This window comes from Scatophagus argus, chromosome 9, assembly GCF_020382885.2.
Source record: "Scatophagus argus isolate fScaArg1 chromosome 9, fScaArg1.pri, whole genome shotgun sequence".
Taxonomy (NCBI): domain Eukaryota; kingdom Metazoa; phylum Chordata; class Actinopteri; family Scatophagidae; genus Scatophagus; species Scatophagus argus.
This window is the reverse complement of record NC_058501.1, coordinates 23628167-23652220: the sequence shown is the minus strand read 5'-3', so window position 1 is coordinate 23652220 and position 24054 is coordinate 23628167. Positions and strand designations below refer to the sequence as shown.

The 24054-nt window shown below is 44.7% G+C and overlaps 1 protein-coding gene across 10 annotated transcripts in view; it reads right to left on the bottom strand.

Annotated features, from left to right (window-relative positions):
* cspg5a (chondroitin sulfate proteoglycan 5a) overlaps positions 1-23665 on the bottom strand; it is a 46124-nt gene extending 22459 nt beyond the window's left edge. For 5 of the 10 annotated variants that reach the window (XM_046400251.1, XM_046400253.1, XM_046400256.1 and 2 more), the window contains exons 1-2: positions 23019-23664; positions 5329-6310 (exon numbers count right to left, since the gene is read on the bottom strand). In XM_046400251.1, coding sequence (XP_046256207.1) covers positions 5329-6310; positions 23019-23115 — 1079 coding nt within the window. In that variant the 5' untranslated portion in view covers positions 23116-23664. Of the gene's footprint in view, positions 1-5328; positions 6311-11437; positions 11905-23018 lie in introns of those variants that run through there. The other 5 variants (XM_046400252.1, XM_046400254.1, XM_046400257.1 and 2 more) reach the window with 3 other exon arrangements.
* Positions 23666-24054: the final 389 nt, after the last annotated feature.

Below are 24054 nucleotides of genomic sequence, written 5' to 3'. Positions count from 1 at the left end.
GGATCCTGCAGTGATATTACAGTCCGCTCTACAGCTCCTTTCAAAATAAGAGCTTGAAAAATTTAGAGGAACATGGAGCAAAGAGACAGAGACAGAGACAGAGAGAGCTGAGACAGTTAAGGTCTGGTTCGGTACAGCCTGTTGGCCCCGCCCACCTCAAGATCAATAAAAACCTATTGACTGAAGTGTGTGAGAGAGAGAGAGAGAGAGAGAGAGTGTGTGTGTGTGTGTGTGTGTGTGTGCGTCTATGCAGTGAACCTAACAGAAACACAGCCATCCTGATGCTAGAAGACCAGTGCAGTGAAAAAACATATTTCTGTGTGAGAGTGTGTGTGTGTGCGTGTGTGTGAGAGTGTGAACAATTGAATACATCAGGCCAGACTACCTTTGGCAAAAACAAACTGTGTGTGTTTGTGCGTGTGTGCGTGTGTGTCTTTTGTCTCAACCTTCTCGGCTCTCATAAATCTCAGTGTGTTTGACCTCTGGCCTGGTTAGACAAGGCTGTGCTCTTTGACTTGTCTTGTGTGTGTGTGTGTGTGTGTGTGTGTGTGTGTGTGTGTGCGCGTGTGGAGGGGGGGTGTTGTTGTTTGTGTGAAATATATGAGCGTGTTGCCATGATTTAGTCAAATCTAAAATGGACACAAACTGCTGTTGGTGCTCAAAACTTCCCTTAATCACATCAAGATGCACACACACACAGACACGCACACACACACACACACACACAGTAAATTCGACCTGGCTCGCCCGAGTCGTTTCCATGCTGGCAAGCGTTTTAAGGTTGTGACTCATTCTCTCACTCAGTTTCTCCTCCACCTCCTCTCAGTTTCTCTGTCCACCCCTCACTTCTTCTCTCTTTCTGTCTTTCTTTCATTTCCTGTTGATAGCTTCTCGCTCTCTTCTCCTCCCCATCGCTCGCTCACTCCTTTTAAGTTCCTCTGCTTTCTTTTACTTAATATCTGACTTTTTCAGCTGCAAACATTCAGAACATAAACACTCTGTCTTTTGTTTGCACCCGACACACACTCAGTCCTTCCCTCCCTCTGTTCTCTCATCCCTTTCTCCGAATATGGTCCTCTGTCCTGCAGCTAAATTCGGGGAAGCCATTCACAACAGTAAAGCTGTCAGATCGCATAAGTCAGAGGGACAGGAGAGCCAGTGCTGGAGATGCCACAGATAGCTTCCACACAAAGAGAGATCACATCGCAGAGTGTTTGTACAGAGCGACTCGGGTTAAGAGTTAAACCCTCAGAGAATCAAAGCAGTCAGAAAGGTGTGTTTTGTCTCACTTTATTCAAGTGTATATGACCACTGGAGTGTTTCTGCACAAACAGACTCTGGAAGTGACCATCTGAGACATTTGCTGAAGCTAAACTAGAAACAGACTCTGTAGGCGTTTGTGAAAGCTCAGACTGACTTGAAGCTTCCCAGGAACACCAGTTTTTCTCTAACTCTTCTCCAGATCATTTTATTTTTCACACATTGTTTGTCCGTACTGAAACATTTTCATCTTGAACTGATGCATTTTCATCCCAGTTTGCACTAAACATGCACTATAGAGACAAAAGTATCCAGACACACCTCTTTATGGAGCTGTTGTTCAGGTTTGGGCTCGGCCCCTGACCTCCAGTGAAGGGAAATCTTAATGCTTCAGCACACCAAGACATTTTGGACAATGCTATGCTTCCAACTTTGTGGCAACAGTTTGTTGAAGGCCCTTTTCTATTCCAGCATGACTGTGCCCCAGTGCACAAAGCAAAGCTCCATAAAGACATGGTTGGATGAGTTTGGTGTGGAAGAACTTGACTGGCCCACACAGAGCCCTGACCTCAACCCCATCCAACACCTTTGGGATGAAGTGGAACGGAGATTGTGAGCCAGGCCTTTTGGTCCAACATCAGTGTGTGACCTTGTGGAAAGCCTTCACAGAAGAGTGGAAGCTGTTATAGCTGCAAAATTGTACTTACAATTGTAAGTTACACTGAGACAGGTGAGCTTCACAGCCCTGCAGGAAAGACATACAACAGGCTGGTCTGAGGTCAGTAAGCAGCACTTCAAAGGTTCATGTGTTTTACTACTGAGGGCTCAAGGTCCAAACATTCATCCTGCTCTAATTGAACTGGCCAGATGTATGAGGCAGCTCTGGCTCAGCTGCATGCACCAACACACACACACACAAATGTGCACTGGACACACACACACACATGAACTCACAGTTAACACGTGTACACACAAACGCAGTCGTACGTGTAATCAGAAACATGCCTAAACACACACACGCATGCAGAGGAGCATATCGGCCCTCATCTGTGTCAGCGCTCCATTAACCCACATTGCTCTCTTTTGCCCAGCAGTCAAACGCCTCTCAGTCTGCAGCCCTCATCTGACTCACTCTCAGAGGTTCATCACTGCTGCTATCTGCTGACTGAGGCCCAAAATCTGCCCTGACTATCTGGATCATGTTGTCCGCGTAGCAACAGAGTTTTTTAACACAGCGCTGAGTGAGCATCGCACCACAGGGTCAGTAACAGTTGTAATCTGTTGATTTGCCTCCTGCTCAGCCACGGGTACAGCAATTCAAAAATACTTAAAACAATTATTTTTAAAATTTCTGTATGTTACCTAATGATGTATCATAAAAATAATCAAAAGTCACAGTCAGATCATCGGTGTTATTGGTGAGCAGGTTTGCACAAATAGTGAAAATAGCTAATTAGGGAATATTTTCATATAATGATTATGAGGTGGTAATTAAAATATATAAGTAAATAGTTTTGTTTAAATTACTGCACTCAAACGACTATGTGGGTTTGTGTGGGAACTTTTGGGACTATTTCTTCATATCTTGCACTGCACTGTAACTGAACTGTAGGAATCTTTTATTGTCCTGTACTGATTTTACAGTATTTAACTCTTTCAATTCCTACACTGAGGCAAAATAAATCTGTCTTTTCACTATCAAAAACTTCTCTGATGCTGTTCCAAGAAACATCTCTTATTTCAAATTGTGGTCATCACATAATCTTCGTGGTCTGCGCCATGTAGGCTCGAGGTCATGGGAGACTGGGGACATGTGGACTGTCTCCATGCTCTCTGAGACATTCAGCGTGTCTTTGTTAAGGCTGAGAATGAAATGTGTCTCTGAAGCTACTTCCTCCATCATCTCCAGTCAGGGGGCTGATCACCACTGTGCATACATTTGCATGTTAATCTGCGCAGCTGTTTGCTAATTGGAAGTTTCTCCCTGCTGATTGGTCGGTTCACTCATTTCATTATTGCAGGGAAAAGCATGTAAAATCTCTGTCATAACGCAATGTGAAGCCTGTGTTTATGTGACTGATCGCACAAACACGGAGAGAAACAAATCAGCCTCAGAGCTGTCCTTGACATTCACTCTTTTCTGATGAAATTGCTGTTAAAACAAACTTTATGTGCAGCCAATTTCCCTCAGCCAGGGTGTATAAACTGATCTCCACGGCTCTCATGTGATGGATTTCTTCCTGTATGGATGCTGACCGTCAGTACAAAATGGTGGCTGTAGAAAAAAGTCTTTTCTGCTTCTTTTGTTCTCAGGGACTCAGGACACCTAAATCATACGTTTAGATTGATGTTTTACGCATTTTCTACCATCTCCACCTTTTTGTAGTGCTAATCAAAGTATTAAAATGTTATATTACGTATGAAAGAAACTCCAAACAACATAACAGATGCATTTACAATATCAGTAAAGCTTTAACCTGCTTTTAAAACTACTGAATACGCCAGGCTGAAATAAATCCGCGAAACACGTTTAACTTTAGTGACCGATATTAGCAAGAACCGAAAGGAACAAAGAGCTGAAAACCCAAAATGGAGGAGGCCATCTTAGCATGATCAGCTGTGTTGCACCATCCACATGCTCCTCTGTCCAAATATAAAGCACTCCACAGACGAGGGACGAAGAACCGTGGGTGGATTTCACTGTGTCTTTTTGTGGTGTGGCTGGACATCAGCGTTAAGCGGTATTAGGGCAGATTCGACCATTTTAAGAGCACATTATAGGGAAAAGAAATGGAGGATGGGGACGAGGAAATCATTTAAAAGGGAAATAAAGGTATATTAATCAATTTTCATCTAAAGACTGACTGAAAGTGATTCTTACTGCAGATTGTGAACACGGATTTAGTATTGATGTTCAGTATATAATATGAACACCATCACTTCCACAATAATACAGTACTATAAATCAGAGCAGCCATCTGACAAGGTGCATATGGCCCTCCCCCATCCGCAGCAGCTCTAATCCTGATCGCAGCGTTGCTGATGAGATGTCGAGTGTAGCTTTTCTCATCGCAGATCAGGACGTTTTGAAGCACAGATGCAGTGGCTGACTTTGAGATGCATTGGCAGAGGACTCATACTGAGCTGGAACTACTCTGTGGCTTACAACATATTTTCATAAATGATTCTCTTAATCCGTTTGACTTTTAACCTCCACCCAGATCCAGTAACACGGCAACCCCATTGGGTCAAATATTGAGGAGAGTCATTACTGCAGTTTGTGGCTAATGCCTGGAAAGCAGGTCATAGAAAATAATATCATTAGAGCTCAGTGTTTGTACGTGAAATGAGTGTTTAATAAAATCACACATTTCACTTTCTGTGTCGGTGTTCATGTATTTACTTGTATTATAGTGTGTGTGTGTGTGTGTGTGTGTACAGTTTGCATGAGAAAGAAAACCAAATTTCACAAAGCTGAATTTCAGTTTGGCAGAAGAAGGGACATTTCCTCGTTAAAACCTCTTGTTAAAAATAATAATAATGCTCCGGCTTATATTGTGCAGTTTTTCCACGTGTTCCTGGGCAGCAGAGCAGAACAGTAAATGCAGAGTTTCATGGCGCCTTGTACATCGGGTGACAGAACATTTTATTCTACAAACTGGTGTCTGATTGCTCCGTGGATGCTGCAGAATAAATTTATTATTGATTATACATGCAAATGAAGCCTGAGGCAGCTGCGACGCTTTGGCTTTTGAATTTTTTGTGAAATGTAAATTTTCAACAATTACCTTTTTCTTTCCTTTTCTTGATTGAAACCTTTTGTTTTTGTTCAGATTTTGCTCCTTTCATTTACAGTCTTAAGGCAAAGTCAGTACGTCTCAGCTAAATTATCATTTGTAAGATATCTCTGGTTACTCCTAATTTGGTATCTAAATAGTACTATACATTACTTTTTACTATGTAAACAATTTTGGAAGGGTTTTACACATCTGTATGATGAATGGTGGATGAAATAAAATGTATGCAATGTGTACTATATGTTGGGTGAATGTTCATGTTGCATCATACCTGCAGAAGACTCCCATGCCCTCCAGCAGGTAACACTGCCCCCCGTTGAAGCAGTAGTTGGGGAGCATGTCGCAGGGCGAGCGGCAACTTCCGTTCACCATCTGGTAGCCCACACGGCATCCACCCATCCCGTCTGACCCGTCCACGGGTGAGGCCGCTGGGGGAGCTGCCACGGGGATGTTTGGTACCGGAGCTCCCACACCAGGAAATGCTGCCCCTGGGATGAAAGAGCCAGACCCTGGTACCCTTGGCCTAGAGCGAGCCGGAGACCCAGCAGAGATCCGGAGGTCTTCGTCGCTTTCGTAGGCGTCAGTCGTGGTGCTGTAGGTGTACTCATCGGCAGTGGGGGACACGCCATCCTCATAGGGTGTGAGGTAGTCGTAGTTGTCCGGCATTGCCCAAGAGGTCGGGTCACCGCCCTGCAGCTCGTGGGCCAGTGATGAAGGAGAAGGTGGGACCAGGTCGAGGCTACGGCCACGAGATGAAGGGTCAAAGAAGTCCACGTGGAGGACGTCAGGGTTAGAAGGATTGGTGGTGGCCACAGGTGGTGCAGTGGTGGTGAAAAGGTGATCCAGGTCAAACACAGCTGTGTCCTTGGAGTGAATCCAAGGCGGGTCAGTGTGTGGCAGACGCTCCTCCTCATCCTCTTCCTCCTCGCCCTCCATGACTTCCGGCTCGCGTCTGTTGCTCGGCAGCAGGTGCTCTGTCTCAGCTGAATCAGGGCTAAGCTGGGGCGGGGCTGCCACGCCCACTTCCTCCACTGCAGGAACCACCGTTTCACCGAACATGCCGCTGCTCTGCTCGTCCTCCTCCTCGCCGGCGCGGGGGATCCGGCCCGCCCTCGGGGTCACAGCGCTGATAGTATCGGGACTTGCTGAGATGCTGATCTTGTTGACCTTGACCGGCCCTTCCTCCTCATTAAGCAGGAAGGTAACATTGGCCGTGCTGTCCGGCTCAGTGGCATTGGTCCCGACTACGTTTCCTACAAACACACACAAAAAGATTCCAAATGTGACAACTGAAGAAGTGATCTGAATTTGTTTTAAAGCTTTCAAAGGAAAGCGGTGGCTCTGCAGTCTCATGGATTGATTGTGACACCCTGAGAGCAGCGAAGTGAAAGCCCCCAGTATGATCTGAGTGAAGGCAAAGATTTTTTCCTGGTAGGGAAACACAGTGATGTGGGAACTTCAACATATTTAATGAGGTGAAAATGGTTTCACTTAAAAACAGACTACAGTTTGTATTGATCAGCTCAGAAAAAACTTCAGGCTCTTAAATGGTTCAGTTATTGGCAGGCAGGGGGATCTACAGCTGAAAAGCAGAAATACCCTTGAAAATTAATGAAACATCCATAAAAATAAAAACAAACCAGAAAAAAAATTAAAAAGAGTTTTGTACATTTCACTCTCTTCACACGTCTGTGGTCAATAAAGCAAGTGTACGTCCTCAATGGGACACCATAGAGGATTGACATGAATTTGAAAATGCAACGACTTCAGCAAGTTCTCAGTCGGACGCATTAATGGATTCAATCGTGCTCGAATTTTTGGAACAACGGCTCCAATAATTTGGGAACTTTGGGGATAAAAACAGGATGTTGTTAGCTCTGGGCTAAAACTTGAGCCCAGTTTTCATGCAAGTTTGTACCATTAAAAGTAATTAGCTATTGGCTGTTTGCAATGTGCCCATGGATACAGAGATTACTTTGAATGTGAAGAAAACTTTTATGTGATAATTATGTGTATGATGAATAGAGCCACTAAGAAAACGTGTATATATTGCAACTAGCAACAGAAAAAGTCTAATGTGATCCCACACAAAGCAGCAGAAGGTGCAACGACTTTAACTGTGAAGAGCCGCAGGGGTTGAAAATAAACTGGGGGACAGAGAGGCGAAAACAACACCGTCCTTTTCTGAAAGACATTTAAATCTAAACTACATGTGACCTAAAATCAGATCACCTCAGCTAAAAATATAACATCCAGGAATTTTAGCAAATAGCAGCTAAGAATAACAAAAAAAAAAGGGCTGTTGGATGCAACATCTGCTGTTGTTTGTATCAGAACTGTAAATACAAACATACACATACAATCACCAAATGGTTCACACTTCCAGCCTCACACACACACACGTGGTTCACCGCCTCGCAATGACATCACAAACTGAAATCTGTTGTTTTTTTTTCATTCTGAGATGGACAAAAGGGGGTTCAGGGAGTCTGGCCCTGAAACCTACCTAAACAAATTAAAACGAGATGTGATTGGCTGTATGCTTATCCTCTGGTCAATTACTTCATCCAGGGGCAGCTCGTTGAGTCGTGGAAAAAGCTGCTTTACGGCCGCTTCCCACTTTGGATTAAAGGAATAATTCGCTAATGTTCTTGAATGGCGAGGATTTGGGATTATGGGGACGGGGAGGAAGGGATTTGGAAGACTTTGGGGGTACCCTGCAGGGGGGGCGGTGATGATCTTGAGGAGACCCAGACAGGACTACGTCTCGACCACTGTACTGTAAGAAAGCTGTAAATATGTGACGATGACACAGAAGAAAATTCCAGATGGAGGGCTGAAACGAACCGTACAATAACACTGGCACATTTTTATGTTCTGCGTCACAATGTTTTTATGAATTGGTGTTGAATAAGTCACGGAGGTCCTGTTTCATGACTGCATTAATCTGTGGACAAATCTTAACCTGATAATGAAATGATAAATTAACGCCAGTGTTATCCTTTAATACGCAGTCATAAATGTCATCTACACTTACGAAAAGGCTTCACATCACATTTACTCAAATCTTTTTGTCAGACCCCGATCATCCACAGTCATTAAACGCACGTACTTGTGGTCGCATAAGGAGCTTTGGTAAACGGCCTCCACTGGATGGCATATGCGAGGGTATCCGTCAGGATCTTTGCCGACTGAAGATAAGCTCTGACCCTCTGGGGATTTAATCTGTCCATCTATAAATGTCTCCTCAACACTCAGCGAGGCTCCATTTGCACAGCCAGTAGTTTATCATTTATTATGACCTCCACCAAAGTTTTATGACTTACATGACGTGATGTCTGAATTGGGAACAAACAGACATTTAAGGTGCACGCCCTCGGATAATAACGAGCCACAATCTAATAACTTCATCACAAAACAGAACTGCTTAACCGAGGAACTTTAACACGATCTCTTCTACACAGCGACGTCAGTTTAGGTTTGTTTGCTTTCAATACGCAAACGCAGATTAACCGAAAAGCTGAAATGGGGGAGGTTAGAGGTTAGAGCTGGTCTGTCTGGCCTAACTGGCTTGACTTTTATTGCCTTCTTCTTCTCCTCTGAGTGTTTTGTGATGTTTTCAGTCACTGCATCTCTCAACTGTGCGACGTATTCTGGCTTGATATACCAAACCAGCCCCTAAAATCCCACCGCCAGCACTTTCCACACCTGGCTAATCCATATGGTGCAATCAGTCATTGTGTTGTCTAATACTCAGGCTGCCCAGTCCTAAAATTAATCCTTAAGTTAAATAAATCAAGACATTAATTAGCTCGAGAAAATCACAGAGGCAATTAATCCACCAAGATTTTTTTAGCTGTGCGGCAGGTTGGAAAGAACAGCAACACATTGAGAGTTTTTCCAGAGTAACTTCAAACGAAATATATCATGTGATTTAACTGCATTCTGGTCTGCTGACAGTAATACTGACAAAAAAAATGCTTTGCTTCTTCTTTGATGGATAACTTTTGGCATTTGATATCTTTAATAGACAAGAGAGTGGAGAGTTGAGGGGAATGAGAGACAATTGTCCCTGATCAGATGCAAACCTGAGACAATCGTGGTGAGTGCGTTAACCCAGCGGCCGACCAGCGCTATTAAAACCTCTGAATGAATTGATTTTGAGGAGCTTTCATGAAAACTTCAAGTTCAATGATCCAACCAGAAAAAGCAGCATGGCCTGTGTGACTGTCAAACTGCTGAAATAAACTAATAAACACACATCATATCTGCCCAGGAGTTATTGGCTCAGCTTCCATTTTCCATTTTAAAGACATTAGTTCTGATCTTTAGTGCGATAACACACACTGTACTTAGTAAAATACGTCTCCTGCTGCCGCTGCAGGACAACTACATCTGGAGTAGGAAAGTCTGTAGTCTCAGCGTACCCTTGAACGAGGCCTGGGAGCATATGGTTGGATTGTGTCAGTGCTTAAAAAGGCATCCCTGCAAAGAAAATCTTAAACGCTGATCAATAAATATTCTTAAAATAAACTAATATATATGGATGCATACACGTGAGGGTGTCATCGTTAGGCGTGAGGCTGTCGCTTACGCCACGAGGTGTTTGACAGGTGGAAGGCTTCGGTTTATTAAAGCTTTTGTTTTGCGGCGCGCCAGCTGTGAGCTGCGTCTTTGAAGCCGGAGTCGCTCTGAGGCTAATCCTTCCAGCAGTCCCACAATCCACCACTGTTTAACACATCAACTGAGCAGCCCGCGATAATATGCCAAAACCACACTCGCCCGCACACACGCACATACACACACACTTGAATTTACTATCACTACTCAGAAGCGTTTTACACACTTAATGCTTGATGAGTTTGAAAGCACACATAAAAACAATCATGCTCATCATGCTTTATCTCTCACTTGTGTTTTCTGTCACGCACACATGCACACACAGCAACACACATGCACACACATGCACACACAGCAACACACAGCAACACACATGCACACACAGCAACACACATGCACACACAGCAACACACAGCAACACACATGCACACACAGCAACACACATGCACACACAGCAACACACATGCACACAAAGCCGACAGCTAAACGCTCATTAAGTGACAGTTTGTCCAGACGAGCACATTGTTTGGCTGAATCTCCTGGGGGAAACCAGCACACCTTCAACACAACTACCTCCTCCTGCTGCTACAGCGAGCCTAATGAATACAAACCATACAGATGGGAAAAGTGACAGTAATGGCTGCAGCGCAACCAACGAGAATGACAGGCGGTGGTGAGGAGAGACAATAACAAGGGACAAGCGGAAGAAGTGACACATCAGGACGGAGAGACGAACAGGAAAAAGCCAGAATGAAAAACTAAGGGAGGATGTGACAAAGTCTTGGACTTTTATTCCCAGTCTGCGAGTCTGTAGCTGAGTGGTACCTCCTCTACAGAGATCTTCAGTCTACTCTGTACTCTCTGCCGTCACTTCAGTTCCTATGATGCCCCCTGTATGAGAGGCAAGACCTGCTAAACGCTGCTGCGAGGCCTGACACATGATCCTCAAAATTTAGAAAAACACTGATCCGCCTTCGACTGTGTTGATGTGATTGGCTGTTGGTGTGTGATCCAGAACACACAAATCTACATCATTATACATGAAACAGCACCTCCTCAAGCTCCTCAAGGTGAACTTAACATCGTCAACTACATTAACATCCGTGTTAGCAATCTGCTTTCAGTATACAGGAAATGGCGTTTGCATGAAAAATGAGGAACCAAGTCATTCACATCCACTGTAGGACTCAAGGGGAGGGGCAGGGATCACTAAAGTGCCCTCTTGGATGCCCCTGTGGTAGATATAATAATAATAATAATAATAATAATAATAATAATAATAATAATAATAATAATAATAATAATAAAGTCCTCTGCACTGGCCCAGTGTGATAGGATGGTCTTCCAGTGCAGGAAACGTGATGCGAGGCCATATGAGCTGCCCTGCATGGTAGAAAATCAGTTGGCCTCCACGTGCCTCTAAACAGTTAAATAGCCAATAGTTTCCTGTGCGTTTTTATTACAGATAAATGGGATTTCGAATACGAGTCACATAATAACAATTTTAATGGTATCCAGGGTTTGGATTAGTTCCATCATTAATGCGACTTTCTGCATAGCGTCAGTTCCTGTTGCAGGACTGTAGTCCATCTGGCACAGCAGGTTCCACAAAGCAGGATATGATGTTAACATGTGCAAGCTGATTCGTAATTTCCATGTCTAGAATGATCATTAAAATTTATATTCTTCAAACAAACAACAAATGAACTCTGACATGCTAATTTGCTGGAGCTAGCAACACAACACATTCATGAACTCACCACAGCGTGAGCGAGGCGCATCCTGCACTTTATGTCCATACAGGCTGTTTAAAGTCTCGGACGTCAGCAGCTTAGGGGCCGGACATTACGAAGACCGAGTTTTAGCATATTGCTTCATTTTTGGCATTTGGCCGCGGCCTGAAAAGCCACTTTTGGGTGGAGCAGAAACTGACACAGCTGAGAGTGAGTCACTTGTCAGTGAAGCAACGTTCAGACATGCAGCTCTTTTACCAGCGAGACTCCCATTACATCTTCCAATCACTTTAACAAAAACACATATTTCTGTAATTCGTAACAGGGCATCATCATTCACATGAGCCAGCAGGGGTTGAATACATTCATAGTGATCAAAAAAACAAACCCTAATGATTTTCATAATCTGCCAGCGATTCTTAGGTTGTTAGTAAAATATTTACGGACTTGAATCCCAGTGTGCCAAACAAGTTTCCACCAACACTATTCTGCAGGGGCACAAGATGAAGGACAAGAAATACAAACAAACCAGAGCCTTTTCCTGCTGTGCTAACTATAAAGACTGCAGGTGTGCAAGACTCCGAAACCCCTCCCACCAGCACAGTTTCAGGTCTTCCTGAGTCCTGAAAGTCCTGAAAAACGTACATCCGACAGTCAGAACTCAGGAAGTCTTGCTGTAGGAGACAACAGTGGAGTCAGTCTGCCAGCATCCTCACTGTGCATCTCTGGACTGAGCTCCAATTAAGTGGAGTTGTCTCCGTTTCACCGCCTCGTTAGCCTAATTGGATTAACGAGGAGGAACCTTTTGACGGACAGCTGGTTTGGGATCAGCGCCGAGGCTCTGTGGCAGCTCAGGAAAGTACGTTTTGCATCACATCAGCACACAGCAGCTTTGTTTGCCAGCAGCTCTCATGTGCTGCAGCTGTTGTAAAAACATCTGGAATGTTGTTTGATTGGCTTTAACAAAATTAACGGTGGACAAAGAAAATGAATCGCTGGTATAACAAGGTCATGATTTCCATTTAGCCCGTAACACTCTAACACTGCACATGAGAACAATTAAACAGCCCATAAGGGCCCTGCAGAACTGCTGATTTTTGTAATTAGAATTTTAGTTAAAGGTTTTAACCCACCGGAAATTCAAATTTTACTTTTGAATTCAGATCAGTTTAAAGTAACGAACAAAAAGGAGCAACGACTTTCCTGACTGAAGCTTGTGTCTTTCTGAAATCGTCCTGTGCAGCAGAGTTTTTATTAAGTTCAGTGTAATGAAAGTAAGAATCACATGCTCTGATTCATTAAATCCTTTGAGCACAGATTTGAGCCACAGGGTCGATTTGAAGATATGAAAGGAAAACACTGGCCTCATAAAGTTAGGTGCTGCTGAAGTGTCACACGGAGTTTATTCATCGATTCGCTTGATTGGCAGTAAATTAATCTGCAGCTAATTTAGTATTTGATGAATCATTTGCTGGATTCAGCTTCTTAATGCGAGAGCTTGAGTCTTTTCTGCAGCCTGCGGGTCTCGCAGTAGGCAGCGTGTCAGTCTCATAATCTGAAGGTCGAGCCTCACACGGGGCGGATCTTTATGGGGGGCAGCGGTGGCTAGAGATTGGAGAAGCGGCTTGTGATCGGAGGGTCACCGGGGAATCGACTCGGAGGGTCACCGGTTCGACCACCGGACTGGCAGGAAAAATTTGGGTGTGGTGGAGTGATTAATGCGAAAAATGCCCCCCCCCCCTCCATTAGCCAGCTGATGTGCCCTTAACCCCCCAACATGCTCCTGGGCGCTTGATGCTGCCCACTGCTCCTGTGTGTGTTTCACTGCATGTAATGTGTGTGTTCAACTAAGGATGGGTCAAATGCAGAAGACGAATTCAGTGTGTGTATATCAAAATATATATACTGTCAATAAAGCTGATTCTTCTTCATCATATGTACCAGTAAACCAGCATACGAGGAATTCTGTGTCCTTTCTGTGTCTGTCCAGATATTGCTGGTATTATCACTATCTTCACTGTGTAGACAAATCAGTTGTTTGTTAATGGAGGAAATGATCAGTGGATTAATCCAAAATGAAAGTAATTCTTAGCTGCAGTCCTGGTGATCCATACAAGCTTCCGAGAGGGCTTCAAGTAAATCTTTTCATCATCAGTTAATCTGTTATTCCCATCACATTTTCCAAACTAACAACCCAAAATCCAAAGACACTCAATCTGCAAACATATAAAAGAAAGAAAAACAGCAAAATCATCACATTTAACAAGCTGCAGCCACAAAACGTTTGGCAGCCTCATTCAGGATTTGGTTCCTCCGAAGTGCAAGCCCAGTTGAACCAACAATAACCAGTGTCTTCTACCCAATTAGAACCGCCGACCAGGCAGACGAGACATCAGCTGGCAGGGTCAGAGTCAAGTCGGAGCGAGTTGTTGAGGGTTTCAGTCTGAGTCCAGGACAGATGAGACAAATGAGGCAAAACTAAAGGGATGAAAGAGTCGTTGTTTGTTCCCCTCCCACATCACACAAAATAATCAAACAGCATTACATAAGGCCTGTCTGTGAATTTGTTTATGTGTGTGTGTGTGTGTGTGTGTGTGCTGTCTCTGTGCCAATGTAACCCACTGGTAATTGGGGTGGCTTCCAACTCCTCTGGTGAAGGGTGTAGATGGTCATAATGAGAAGATTTTGGCTCGTTTACGTGTGCGAGTGTGTGTGTATGTGTGTGTGTGAGTGTGTGTGTATGTGTGTGTGTGTGTGAGTCAGACTGATTATTTGGGGGGTGATGGCACCCCGAGGCCAAGTGCTGTTGGCCTGAGCTGGCAAGTCGCCGACCCTCAGGCTTCGCCTTTTGTTTAACCCAGATCGTTTTGGAGAGGGGAAGCCACTAAACCACCCACAGACCCGGGGCACTCTGATTGGCTGTGACAGACTGTAAAGAGGAAGTTGATTGGTTGTGACAGTCGGGGCCCGCCAGCCAGTTTGCTGACCCAGACTGGAAAGAGAAAGGGAAAGGATGGACGCTGGATGGCAAACAAACAAAGGCTTACAGGCTCCTGTAGAAACAATAAACAGACAGGTTGTACCTTGTAAGAGCATCATAAATGTTTTCATGTTTTCAATGTTTTCATGTTTTCAATGTTTTCATGTTTTCAATGTTTCATTGCAGTTTAAGTATCAGTCCAAATAAAACACATTTCAAATAATCTCTATACTGTCATCTGTTTAAAAACAGATTTGCAGGTTCTGATGGCATAACGTTTGACAAAGAGCAAATAATGAAATTACATTTTCCTTACAGCTGCTTATTTAACCAATAAAAAAGGCCAAGTCACATCAGTCTTCCTTTTTCTATCAGTTCTAAAGTGTTGTGCTGGCCTGCCGTGTGTGAGAAAGGTCAGACATGAAAACGTGAAAGGGCAAAATGAGGGCATTTCTAATTACCAGACCCACACTGGCATCCTCCTGTGCGGTGCTCAAGTGATGACAACAAGGTCTACAGCATTTATGTAAAGAGAAGAAGCACTCCCGTAGTGTTCCCATAATCCCAAATAACATAATGTGCAGAACAACATCATCATCACAGGTGATACTGGTTTGTAGTTGTGTAGAATCTGCTCCAAGTCTACTGAAACTGAGCGCCTTCAGAGTGGCTGTTGCCTGGATTTCCTGTGGTGTGTGGCCATTAAACATTAAACACACAGGATTTAATTGCTGTTTGTAAAAATGGCCGCACCGACGAGACCACAGGAGACAGCGAGGAAGACGAGTGAGCAGAGACGAAGCTGAGAGAGAGAGAGAGAGAGAGAGAGAGAGAGAGAGAGAGAGAGAGAGAGAGAGCCTCTTTAACTCACTGTCATTGATTTTAGCTTACCTCATAAGGACATGCACACACACACACACACACACACACACACTCCTCCTGTCTTTTCTCATTCCCACACTCACTCACTAATGAATAAGACATGAGGATTTTTTATCTTTACTCAACGCTGTGCATTAATATCGATATAAAGAAGAAATGCACAGGTCTGCAGTCGGCTCTAATTGAAACCCTCCGCATTGATTTTACACCAGCTGCTCTCACTCCTCCTCCTAAATCTCTCCTTCTTTCACTCATCTTTTTATCTCTTTCTTGTTCCTTGATATCTCATCACCTCCTCTTCATCTCCCTCGTTCTTATCGCATACATTCTGTTCATTTCATCCCTCTCTCCTTGTCAAATCAATCTTTTCATGCCTGAAATCCTTTCTTTTCCTCTCTCCTTCTCTCTCTCTCTCCCTCTCTCTCCCTCTCTCTCTCTCTCTCTCTCTCTCTCCCTCTCTCTCTCCCTCTCTCTCTCTCTCTCTCTCTCTCGTTCTCTCTCTTTCTCTGTCCAAACGTTTCTCTCTGCCTTTTTTCTCCTTCCATCACATAAATCCTTTCATTTCTGACTCCACAGGTGGTGGGATGGAGGAAGGATCTGTTGCCATGGGAACGGTCTCGGCCTCGCTAGAGTTGATGCGGCGCTGCAAGCTCGACAAGATCTGCATGCACACGCATCAAACACACACACACACACCTAATAATAAGGTGTTTGTCTTTGAAGAACTGTAGTTTTCGGAGGTTGAAATGTAATATTGTGGGTGTGGGTGTGCATGCATGCACATTTATGAGTGCGCCGTGCACGTAAGATTTCCACACTCACAAGCGTTGTGTGTGTGTGTGTGTGTGTGTGTGTGTGTGTGTGTGTGCGTGCGCACATTAATTACATGCATTTTGTGTGTGTGCATCCAAGCATCTACACTTACACAGCCTGTTTTCCCCCCATGTGACCTGATTTTGAACAGTCAGTCAATTAAAATTCAACTGTGTAGGTATGTGTGCATACGTGTGTGTGTGTGTGTGTGTGTGTGTGTGTGTGTGCATGTTTTCCACTCTTACACACACACACAGGTAAAAAAAAAATCAACAGTACATGATATTACGACTGCTTTGTCACTGGAACATAAACATGTTGCTTTTGGACCACTTATTTACTTTACATTTATGGTGACACTTGATGCGCTTTCATTCTCTTCTGTTGTGCAAATCTGAACATAAAATCACCACACAAACCAAATAAATCCTGCCGTTTAATTAACTGTATTGCTGCTGAACATGGTCTGTTGCCATGACAGTTGTGTGTGTGTGTGTGTGGGTGGGTGGGTGTGTTCACAGAGGAGTGAGGTGGGAGGGCTGAACGCTAATATGACGAGGAGCCTGCAGACGGAGAGGAGAGGGGAGCTCGTGCACCAACATGAACTCAATGACTCGCTTCGCCAAGGACACGCGGAGACGCACGCTAGCACCTACACAACACGCTAACATACACGCAGACAGCAGGAGGCAGTCGTCCTGTAACACGCAGAGAGACAGGAGAAAGCCCACGCACACACTAAATGATACACTCTTGTTCCGGCTTTCTTTTTTCACCCTCTGTCTCTCACAAACATGTAAATTACTGTTCAAGGGCATCCAGAGTTTGAGAACAACGCCAACTCAGCACCGCTAAAATAAAAAATAAAAAACACACATGCACACACTGCACACTAATTATTATCTTGGAGCAGGAAGGACAGAAGCAGCCCCTCACTGTCAGACTGCTCGTGAAACTTCACCGGCTCATTTGATGACCTTCTCCACCTGCTGTAGAAAAACTTCAGGAGAAACCAACGCCAAGGACGGCGACAATGACGCCCAAAACAGCTGCCAGCTGTGGGAGAAAAAAAAACACCTGGACGCTGACAAGGACGACAACACTGAGGGGAAAGACGGCACAAAGGGACGCTTGGAACGCTTGAATTGTTTCATACCGTTTTCTTCTTTCTACAAAAGGTTTGCCTCAGTCTGGTTAAACTCGCCCCCTGGTGGCTGGCTGCAGTACAGCTCCTAAACCCACCCTCTCTGTGTTAGCAGATGGGACATGAGCCAAACTAAAAACTCAAAGTACACGTCAAATAAATTTTTCCCAAAGATGGTTTCTATCATTTTATGCAGTTCTTATCACACTGATGTGTGTTTAAGGGTTCGTTTTTCTGGTAAGTTTTGGCTTTAATTAGTTATTTGATGCTGCATTTTAGCTTCTTCTGCTGCAGCACAGTGGAGTAACCTTCCAACGACTTTAAAGGGGAGGAAATAAATTCACGTGGCCTGTCAGTCGTTTGCAGCCCATGTTTTATACCACAGAAGAGGAAGGTTTGCTGCACAGCCTTTTTGCTGTCTGTTGGATCTGGGACCACAAGTGAAACACACCACGAGTCTTCATCCAGTTTGTGTCCTCAGTGACTGGGACTGCTGATGTACAACTTTTTAATTATCAAATCAAATCAATCAATCCATGAAGGGCGCAGGGTCTCTGTTCATTATCACTGATCACACACAGCTTGCTATACGGTCAGTATGTTTGCCGCACTACACTGGACCACAATGGGACACTAAAACCTTCCTCAGGGTGATGAGATGTTTTTAGGGTTAACAGCTGTTTGAAGAAGGAAGAAAGTGGCAGTGAAAACTTGAACAGAAGCCTGGTGATATGAGAGAAATTTTCTATGTTATGTGTGAGGCTTTCCATCACTTTTGGCTGAGAGGATCCTCAGGGGGCTGCAGCTCTGACTGACTGGGGTCTGATGTTGCAGACAGCATTCACTTTGATATGATAATGGTGCTTTTACAGCGATGTCCATGCATGCTGTGATCACATATTCAAAACGGAGGGAAACAATCACTTTCCCCTGCAAAGTGTATTTCAGATTACATGCATGTTTGTTACTTTGTGGTATGAGGACATTTGCACCTCAGAGGAAGCTTAATTGCACACACACACACACACACACACACACACACACACACCTATGTACAGTACGTCTGCACGCACTAACACACAGTAACGCAGAGAGAAGCCAGCAGCTGGTCGGGTCAAGCCTGTGGCCACCTACGTATGCTAATGTTGGCCTGCAGGCAGATCCAGGTGGGAGGGTTTTTAACCAATGAGATTAGGATCACTCAGTTTCCCAACAAACAGATTTATCCAGGATGAGGCACATCAGCAGCCGCAACTGATCTCAATTTAGTGCTGCGAGGAACGTTTCTGTCCCTGCCTGAGAAAATGAGACCCAGCCTTAATGTAGTAATTCAGCATTGGTGGTTTAATCCAAAATATCCACCACAACAATTAGGAGCGCAGCAAAGATGATTTCCACTATCGATAACTTTTTAATCAGAAAAATAATGACAAATTGCTTGTTTTGTCTGACTAACAGTGAAAAGGTACTTAATTTATAATGACATGAAACAGAGGAAAACAGAAAATCCTCACCGTTGAAAAGCTGAAAGCAGTAAATGTGTGGTAATTATATGTGATTAATGAGTTCAATTAAGTGTGAAAATCGTCTTTAATTTGTTTTCTCTAACTTGACTAATTGTTTGATCTAATAAGCATTTCAGGATCAACCATCAATGACTGAGAATACACTCATAGGCTAACGCAGGGTTTATTTAGCCCGGCTTCGGACCTTTGAATCAATCCGCTCCACCGAGTCGACTCATGACACCAAACCTGCGGTTCTGATAAACAGCCGTGACTGACACGGGACTGAGCGCTGATTGTACCTTTTCCCTTTGACAACACAGGCCACATGTTAGGGGATGTTGGCCGGTTTTTATGTCCAGTGTGAAGGGGGTATTAATGATGGCCGAATACCATTTCGTTCATGTTATTAGTAGACTGACACCTCATCTAATGTCTGTTAGACACACTGATGTGTAAACTCAATGCGAAGGTGAGACTGCAGGTGTCACATCTCAGAGTAGCTGCTGTCAGACTGAGACTGCTGACATCACTGCAGTTTGTCCTTTTGCTTTCACTCTTTCATCGTGATTGGATGTTACTACGAATTATTTGCAGTTGGTGGGTCCATCGTGTCTCCAGCAGGCTGAAGCAGTGACTTGATGATGTCTGCATGTCCATCACTCAGTCTGACAGCTAAAATACAAAAACTATCATGCTGCGTTCACTGTAACGTTACTTTCTGCAATTTGTGTTTCAAACAATGAAAACCGAGACACTCGTTGATCCCAAAATAATTTCAGGACAAACTGTGGATGATCCGTGAGGTTTACATACAACTTTGAAGACACTTTTTGTTTTTCCTTGTAAAAATGCTGCATCTTCTTTTAGGCATTGAAACCGCAGTAAAAACACTCATTAATAGAGTCAGCAGCAGAATAAGTACGTCTGCTAAAAATCACACACGGTATGCAGTGCATGAAATCATTCAGCAGAAATAATGAATACACCAACACAAATAATGATTTCATCTCCAATTTAGAACTGCTAATCATGGACTCCACCCATTGCTGGTGACTCTGGACACACACACACACACACACACACACACACTCAGTAGGCGTACACCCACCAGACTTAGCAAGAAATTACAGCATGTGCCAAAATCTGAAAAACATTCTGAGCCTTAATGAAATTCAAAGCGCGAACACATTATGGCAGCGATATGAACACGCTGTTCTGCCAGCCGGTGTCATCCGATGTGTGTGGTTTCCATGGCGACAGAGAAGAAGCAGAGGAGAGAGTGCAAAGCCATTGTTCACCAATAACCAGAGCTGTAGATGGCGCGTTAGTTTCACGTGTGTGTGTGGTGTGTGTGTGTGTGTGCGTGCGTGTGTGTGTGTGTGTTTTCTTCCCTTACACTGCAATAAAGGCAAAAAGGGCTGGATTGGGTTAGTGGAGTCATGGAGGGAGGATTTGGCTCGAAGATTAACCCGCTGCGCATCAAACATGATCTGCCAGCGAGCAGATATGTGTCAGCAGGCCAGAGAGGAAAGAAGAGACCGAGAGGAGGAGGAGGAGGAGGAGGAGGAGGAGGAGGAAGATGAAACGAGAGGAGAAGAACACCGAAGAGGCTGTATGGCCATGAGTCTCCACCAGCCAACAAACCAAACTGTGCACTGGGGGGGAGGGGAGGATGGGAAGGAGTGTACCATCTCTGCTAAACACACACTGAAGGAGGAGGACTGAAAATGGCCACTGAAAATAAAAGGCAACAGGAAATGACTGACGGGATTCTGGTCGGCTGCCTTCAGTTCAGGGCAGTTGGCTTCTGTCGTCTGAGCATCAGTCACAGATGTGGGGCAAGCTGCCGTCTCCACACTCCACCGGTGAACCGAGAAGGTGTGTGTGTGTGTGTGTGTGAAGGGGACGGAGGAGGTTAGCCCAGCATTGTTTTAAAGTGTCTGCACCACATCTGCCTGTTAAATGTCCACCTGAGTGTGAGCTGACACAAACTGACTGCTGCAGCGCTGATGGATGAAGTCATTAAGTGCTTACTGGTGCTCAGACGGGAGGTTGAGGTGCTTCACGGTGTCCTCCATGGGATGGACAGCCAAGCACGTTGTCCTCAGCAAGCTAACATGCTAAGCTAACATGGTGAAAATGATAAACGTCACACCTCAGCTTTGTTGAAGCCTTCGAGAGAATTTCACCTTGTTTTCACGTCAGATCGATTCGTTTTCGACATCTCTTTGTCACATACGGACTCGTTTCAAACCGGCTGAAACAGAGGGAGATGTCTTCAGAGGTTCAGCGGCTAAAAAAGGCTGGATGTGGTGGGGATTTCTGGAGATTTGTCTCCAGGAAGTGAGGTGCTTTGCTCAAAGGCACTAAATTCCATAAGACTGCACACAGGAGTGCTGAGTTTAAGGTCGACCACAAGGCCAACGTTCCCAAACGCGCATCTTTTCATCTCTGGCAGCATCACTTTCATCTCTATAGATTTTCATGCAGTTTTCATTTGCATTTTTGACAGATCAGCTGATGTTTTTGTGCTCACCGTAAACTGATGTTTTAACACCTGGATTTTTAAGGACATTGACTAACACGTTAGGGCCGTTACACTGTTTCCCTCCGCTTTCAGACTTTATGCTAAGCTACTGGCTGCAGCTTCACGCTACATCACATGAGAATGGTATCCATTTTCCTATCCAACTCTACTCACCAAACTGTCAAAGTATGCTTGTTTGAAGTCTACATTCCTGTGCATCAAACCTTGTTAGAGGCTCTCATGTTTTCTTCTTTTTTATATGTGTGGGGAAAACTGAAGCACAGGCTGAAGACTGGAGGACATAATTTGGTCAGTGTGCTAAATCATTAAATATCTGGCTCGGATCCGCAGCTGTCAGGGAACAACATGGCTCTTGGATGCTCCCCTCTTTAAAAAGCTTCCAGGCGGATCTTTGCGCTCCAAATAAAACACGCTCTAGAACAACACTGTTGTTTTTTCCCCTCGGACTTCACCTTGCAGTCTCAGTGCATGAATTTCAGCCACTGCCCTGACAACAATCAGCCAGATTATACTGGATTATAACGCCAGACTGATTTCATCTCGTGCACGTTCCTGCATTATTAATCTGACAGTAATGTAGCCCGCCGTGCGCAATGAATCTCAGACAAAGAGGCAGCGAGAGACAGAAAGCTTCCATGTCTCCTTTTTGTGTTTACTCGGGTGTTTTTTTTTTCCTCCTCTCATTTTGTGTATCAGAATGTCCGTCCAGATCCCCTCATGAATTATTCATCGGGTCCCCCGGCCCTAATCCTCGCCTTTGTGTGCCAGTGCGCCTCCGGGGATTCGGTTTACTGCATCGGCTGGACGCTGTCACTGTCACACATCTCTGCAATTTAACGTTCATACGGCGGCTTGCAGTTCGCCTGCAATACTCCAAGTGTTTATTTGTTGATCTGATTTCTCTGATTGCTTCCTGAGATGTCACCATAACGCCTCATCGTGCCGCTCGAGTGTCTGGAGGGAGTGAAACGGCAGGTTTTAAACCCCCCGTCATGCTGCTGAACGACTTACAATGTCTGCACTACTCCGCACTGAGCTGATAGTGACCTTATTGTGTATTCATATATGAAGATATCCCTTTGATAACAATGCTGGATCATAAAATACTTTCGTTAATTTCTCAGTGTGTCTGTGCTGTCCAGTCGGTTTACACTGACATAATTTCTGCCTTCTCTTGTGTCTCTCTGATATCCCTAAAGACTTAGTCCGTCTCCTCGTGTCTTTGTTGTGACCTAATTTCGGGTTTTGTCCCCTGTGACATCTCTATAATTTCCCAGCAGGGACGCAGTGTTCAATACTGACTTCATCGTAACAATAGTGTCTCTAAAATGCCAATAAAATCTGAAAATTCTCCTGATATCCGCACGTAATGACATTAGTGTCGTGTTAAATTGAATGTTGAATTGCTCACATTTTACCACAACAGATTCTCCAAGACAATTTATTTCAAGTTTGCAGTAACTGGAAAATGTCATTGCCAGTACAGCGTTGAGAACAATGTCACCAAATTTTGCTAACCGATAATCCATCAATGCCAGCTGTGAGTGTGAAGTGCTTCCTAACCCACAATCCGAGCCTCACTGACCTCCTTTCTGGCTGCCCTGTGGGAGTGCGTTTAGGTGGCCTGAGTGCACGGAGAGGACGCGCTGCTGCAGCAAGAAGACACCGAGCAACAAATGTGCACCTTTCTTATTCTGCATGGTTAAAGTGCACAGTGCAGGGCAGTTTCTTACCGTGGACACGCAGCGGGATCAAGTGCAGAGCCAGGACGCACGACAGCAGCGTAAGTCTCCAGCATCCCGTGCAAAAGCTCGCCTCCTTCCCCTGCATCCTCGCCGTGCAAAGATAGCCTAAGATGGTCTGACTAGAAGAAACAAAATCCCTGCTCTAATAGTTAGAAGAGTTCACAGAATGTGGCAAAAAAAGGTAATCCGGACAAGCGGGTCTGTTGGTCTGCGTGCAGTCTAGACTCCAGCCTCGCCGCGCTTCTCCTCCATAGCCGCTCGGTCTCACACGCTCGGCTCGCTGAAGCACACTGAGGTCGCTCACGGCTCCATTGCCAAAGCGCTGCGATCGGAGACGGCGAGGCGAGGGTGGTGTTGGTGGTGGCGGCGGCGGCGGAGGTGGTAGAGGCGGGGGGTGGGGGAGTGTGCGTGTGGGGGCTCAGACGCACGCCGTGGCTCCGCTTGGCTTGGTTTGGCTCGGAACGGATCGGTACTGTGGGCACTTTGTGGCTGAGAGGGAAAACAAACGCACGGCGGAGTGCGGCGCGCTTCTCATCATGTGGGGAGGGGAAAAGGTTTGTAGATGATGCCCCCCCTCATCCCTCCTCCTCCTCATCATCCTCCCCCTTTCCCAAGACGCTTCCCTCCTTCTCCCCCTCCTCTTGCCATCCTTCCCTCTCCTAACTTTCTTCTTTTTTTTGGTTCCTCAAAGCATTTACATCTTTCCTCTTCCTCATACTTTTTCTTCCTTTCTTCATTTTCCAAGGCATTTTGCTTTGTCCTCTTTCCAAAGACTTTTCTCTTCCTGCCCTCCTCTCCAATCCAGGTTTATCTCCCCTCCTTTATCTCTTTCAGCATTTTTTTGCTTTTCCTTCTTTATCATCCTTCAGAACATCCGTGTTTCTGTTCTTCAGACTATTTTTCTTCCTCTTCACTTTCCAAGATTGTTCTTGTTTTTATTTGTTTAATGTTTCATTTTCTTCTTTCTTTCCTTGTTTCATTCGCTCATTACCTTCCATCCTTCCTTTCTTTTTATTTTTCTCAA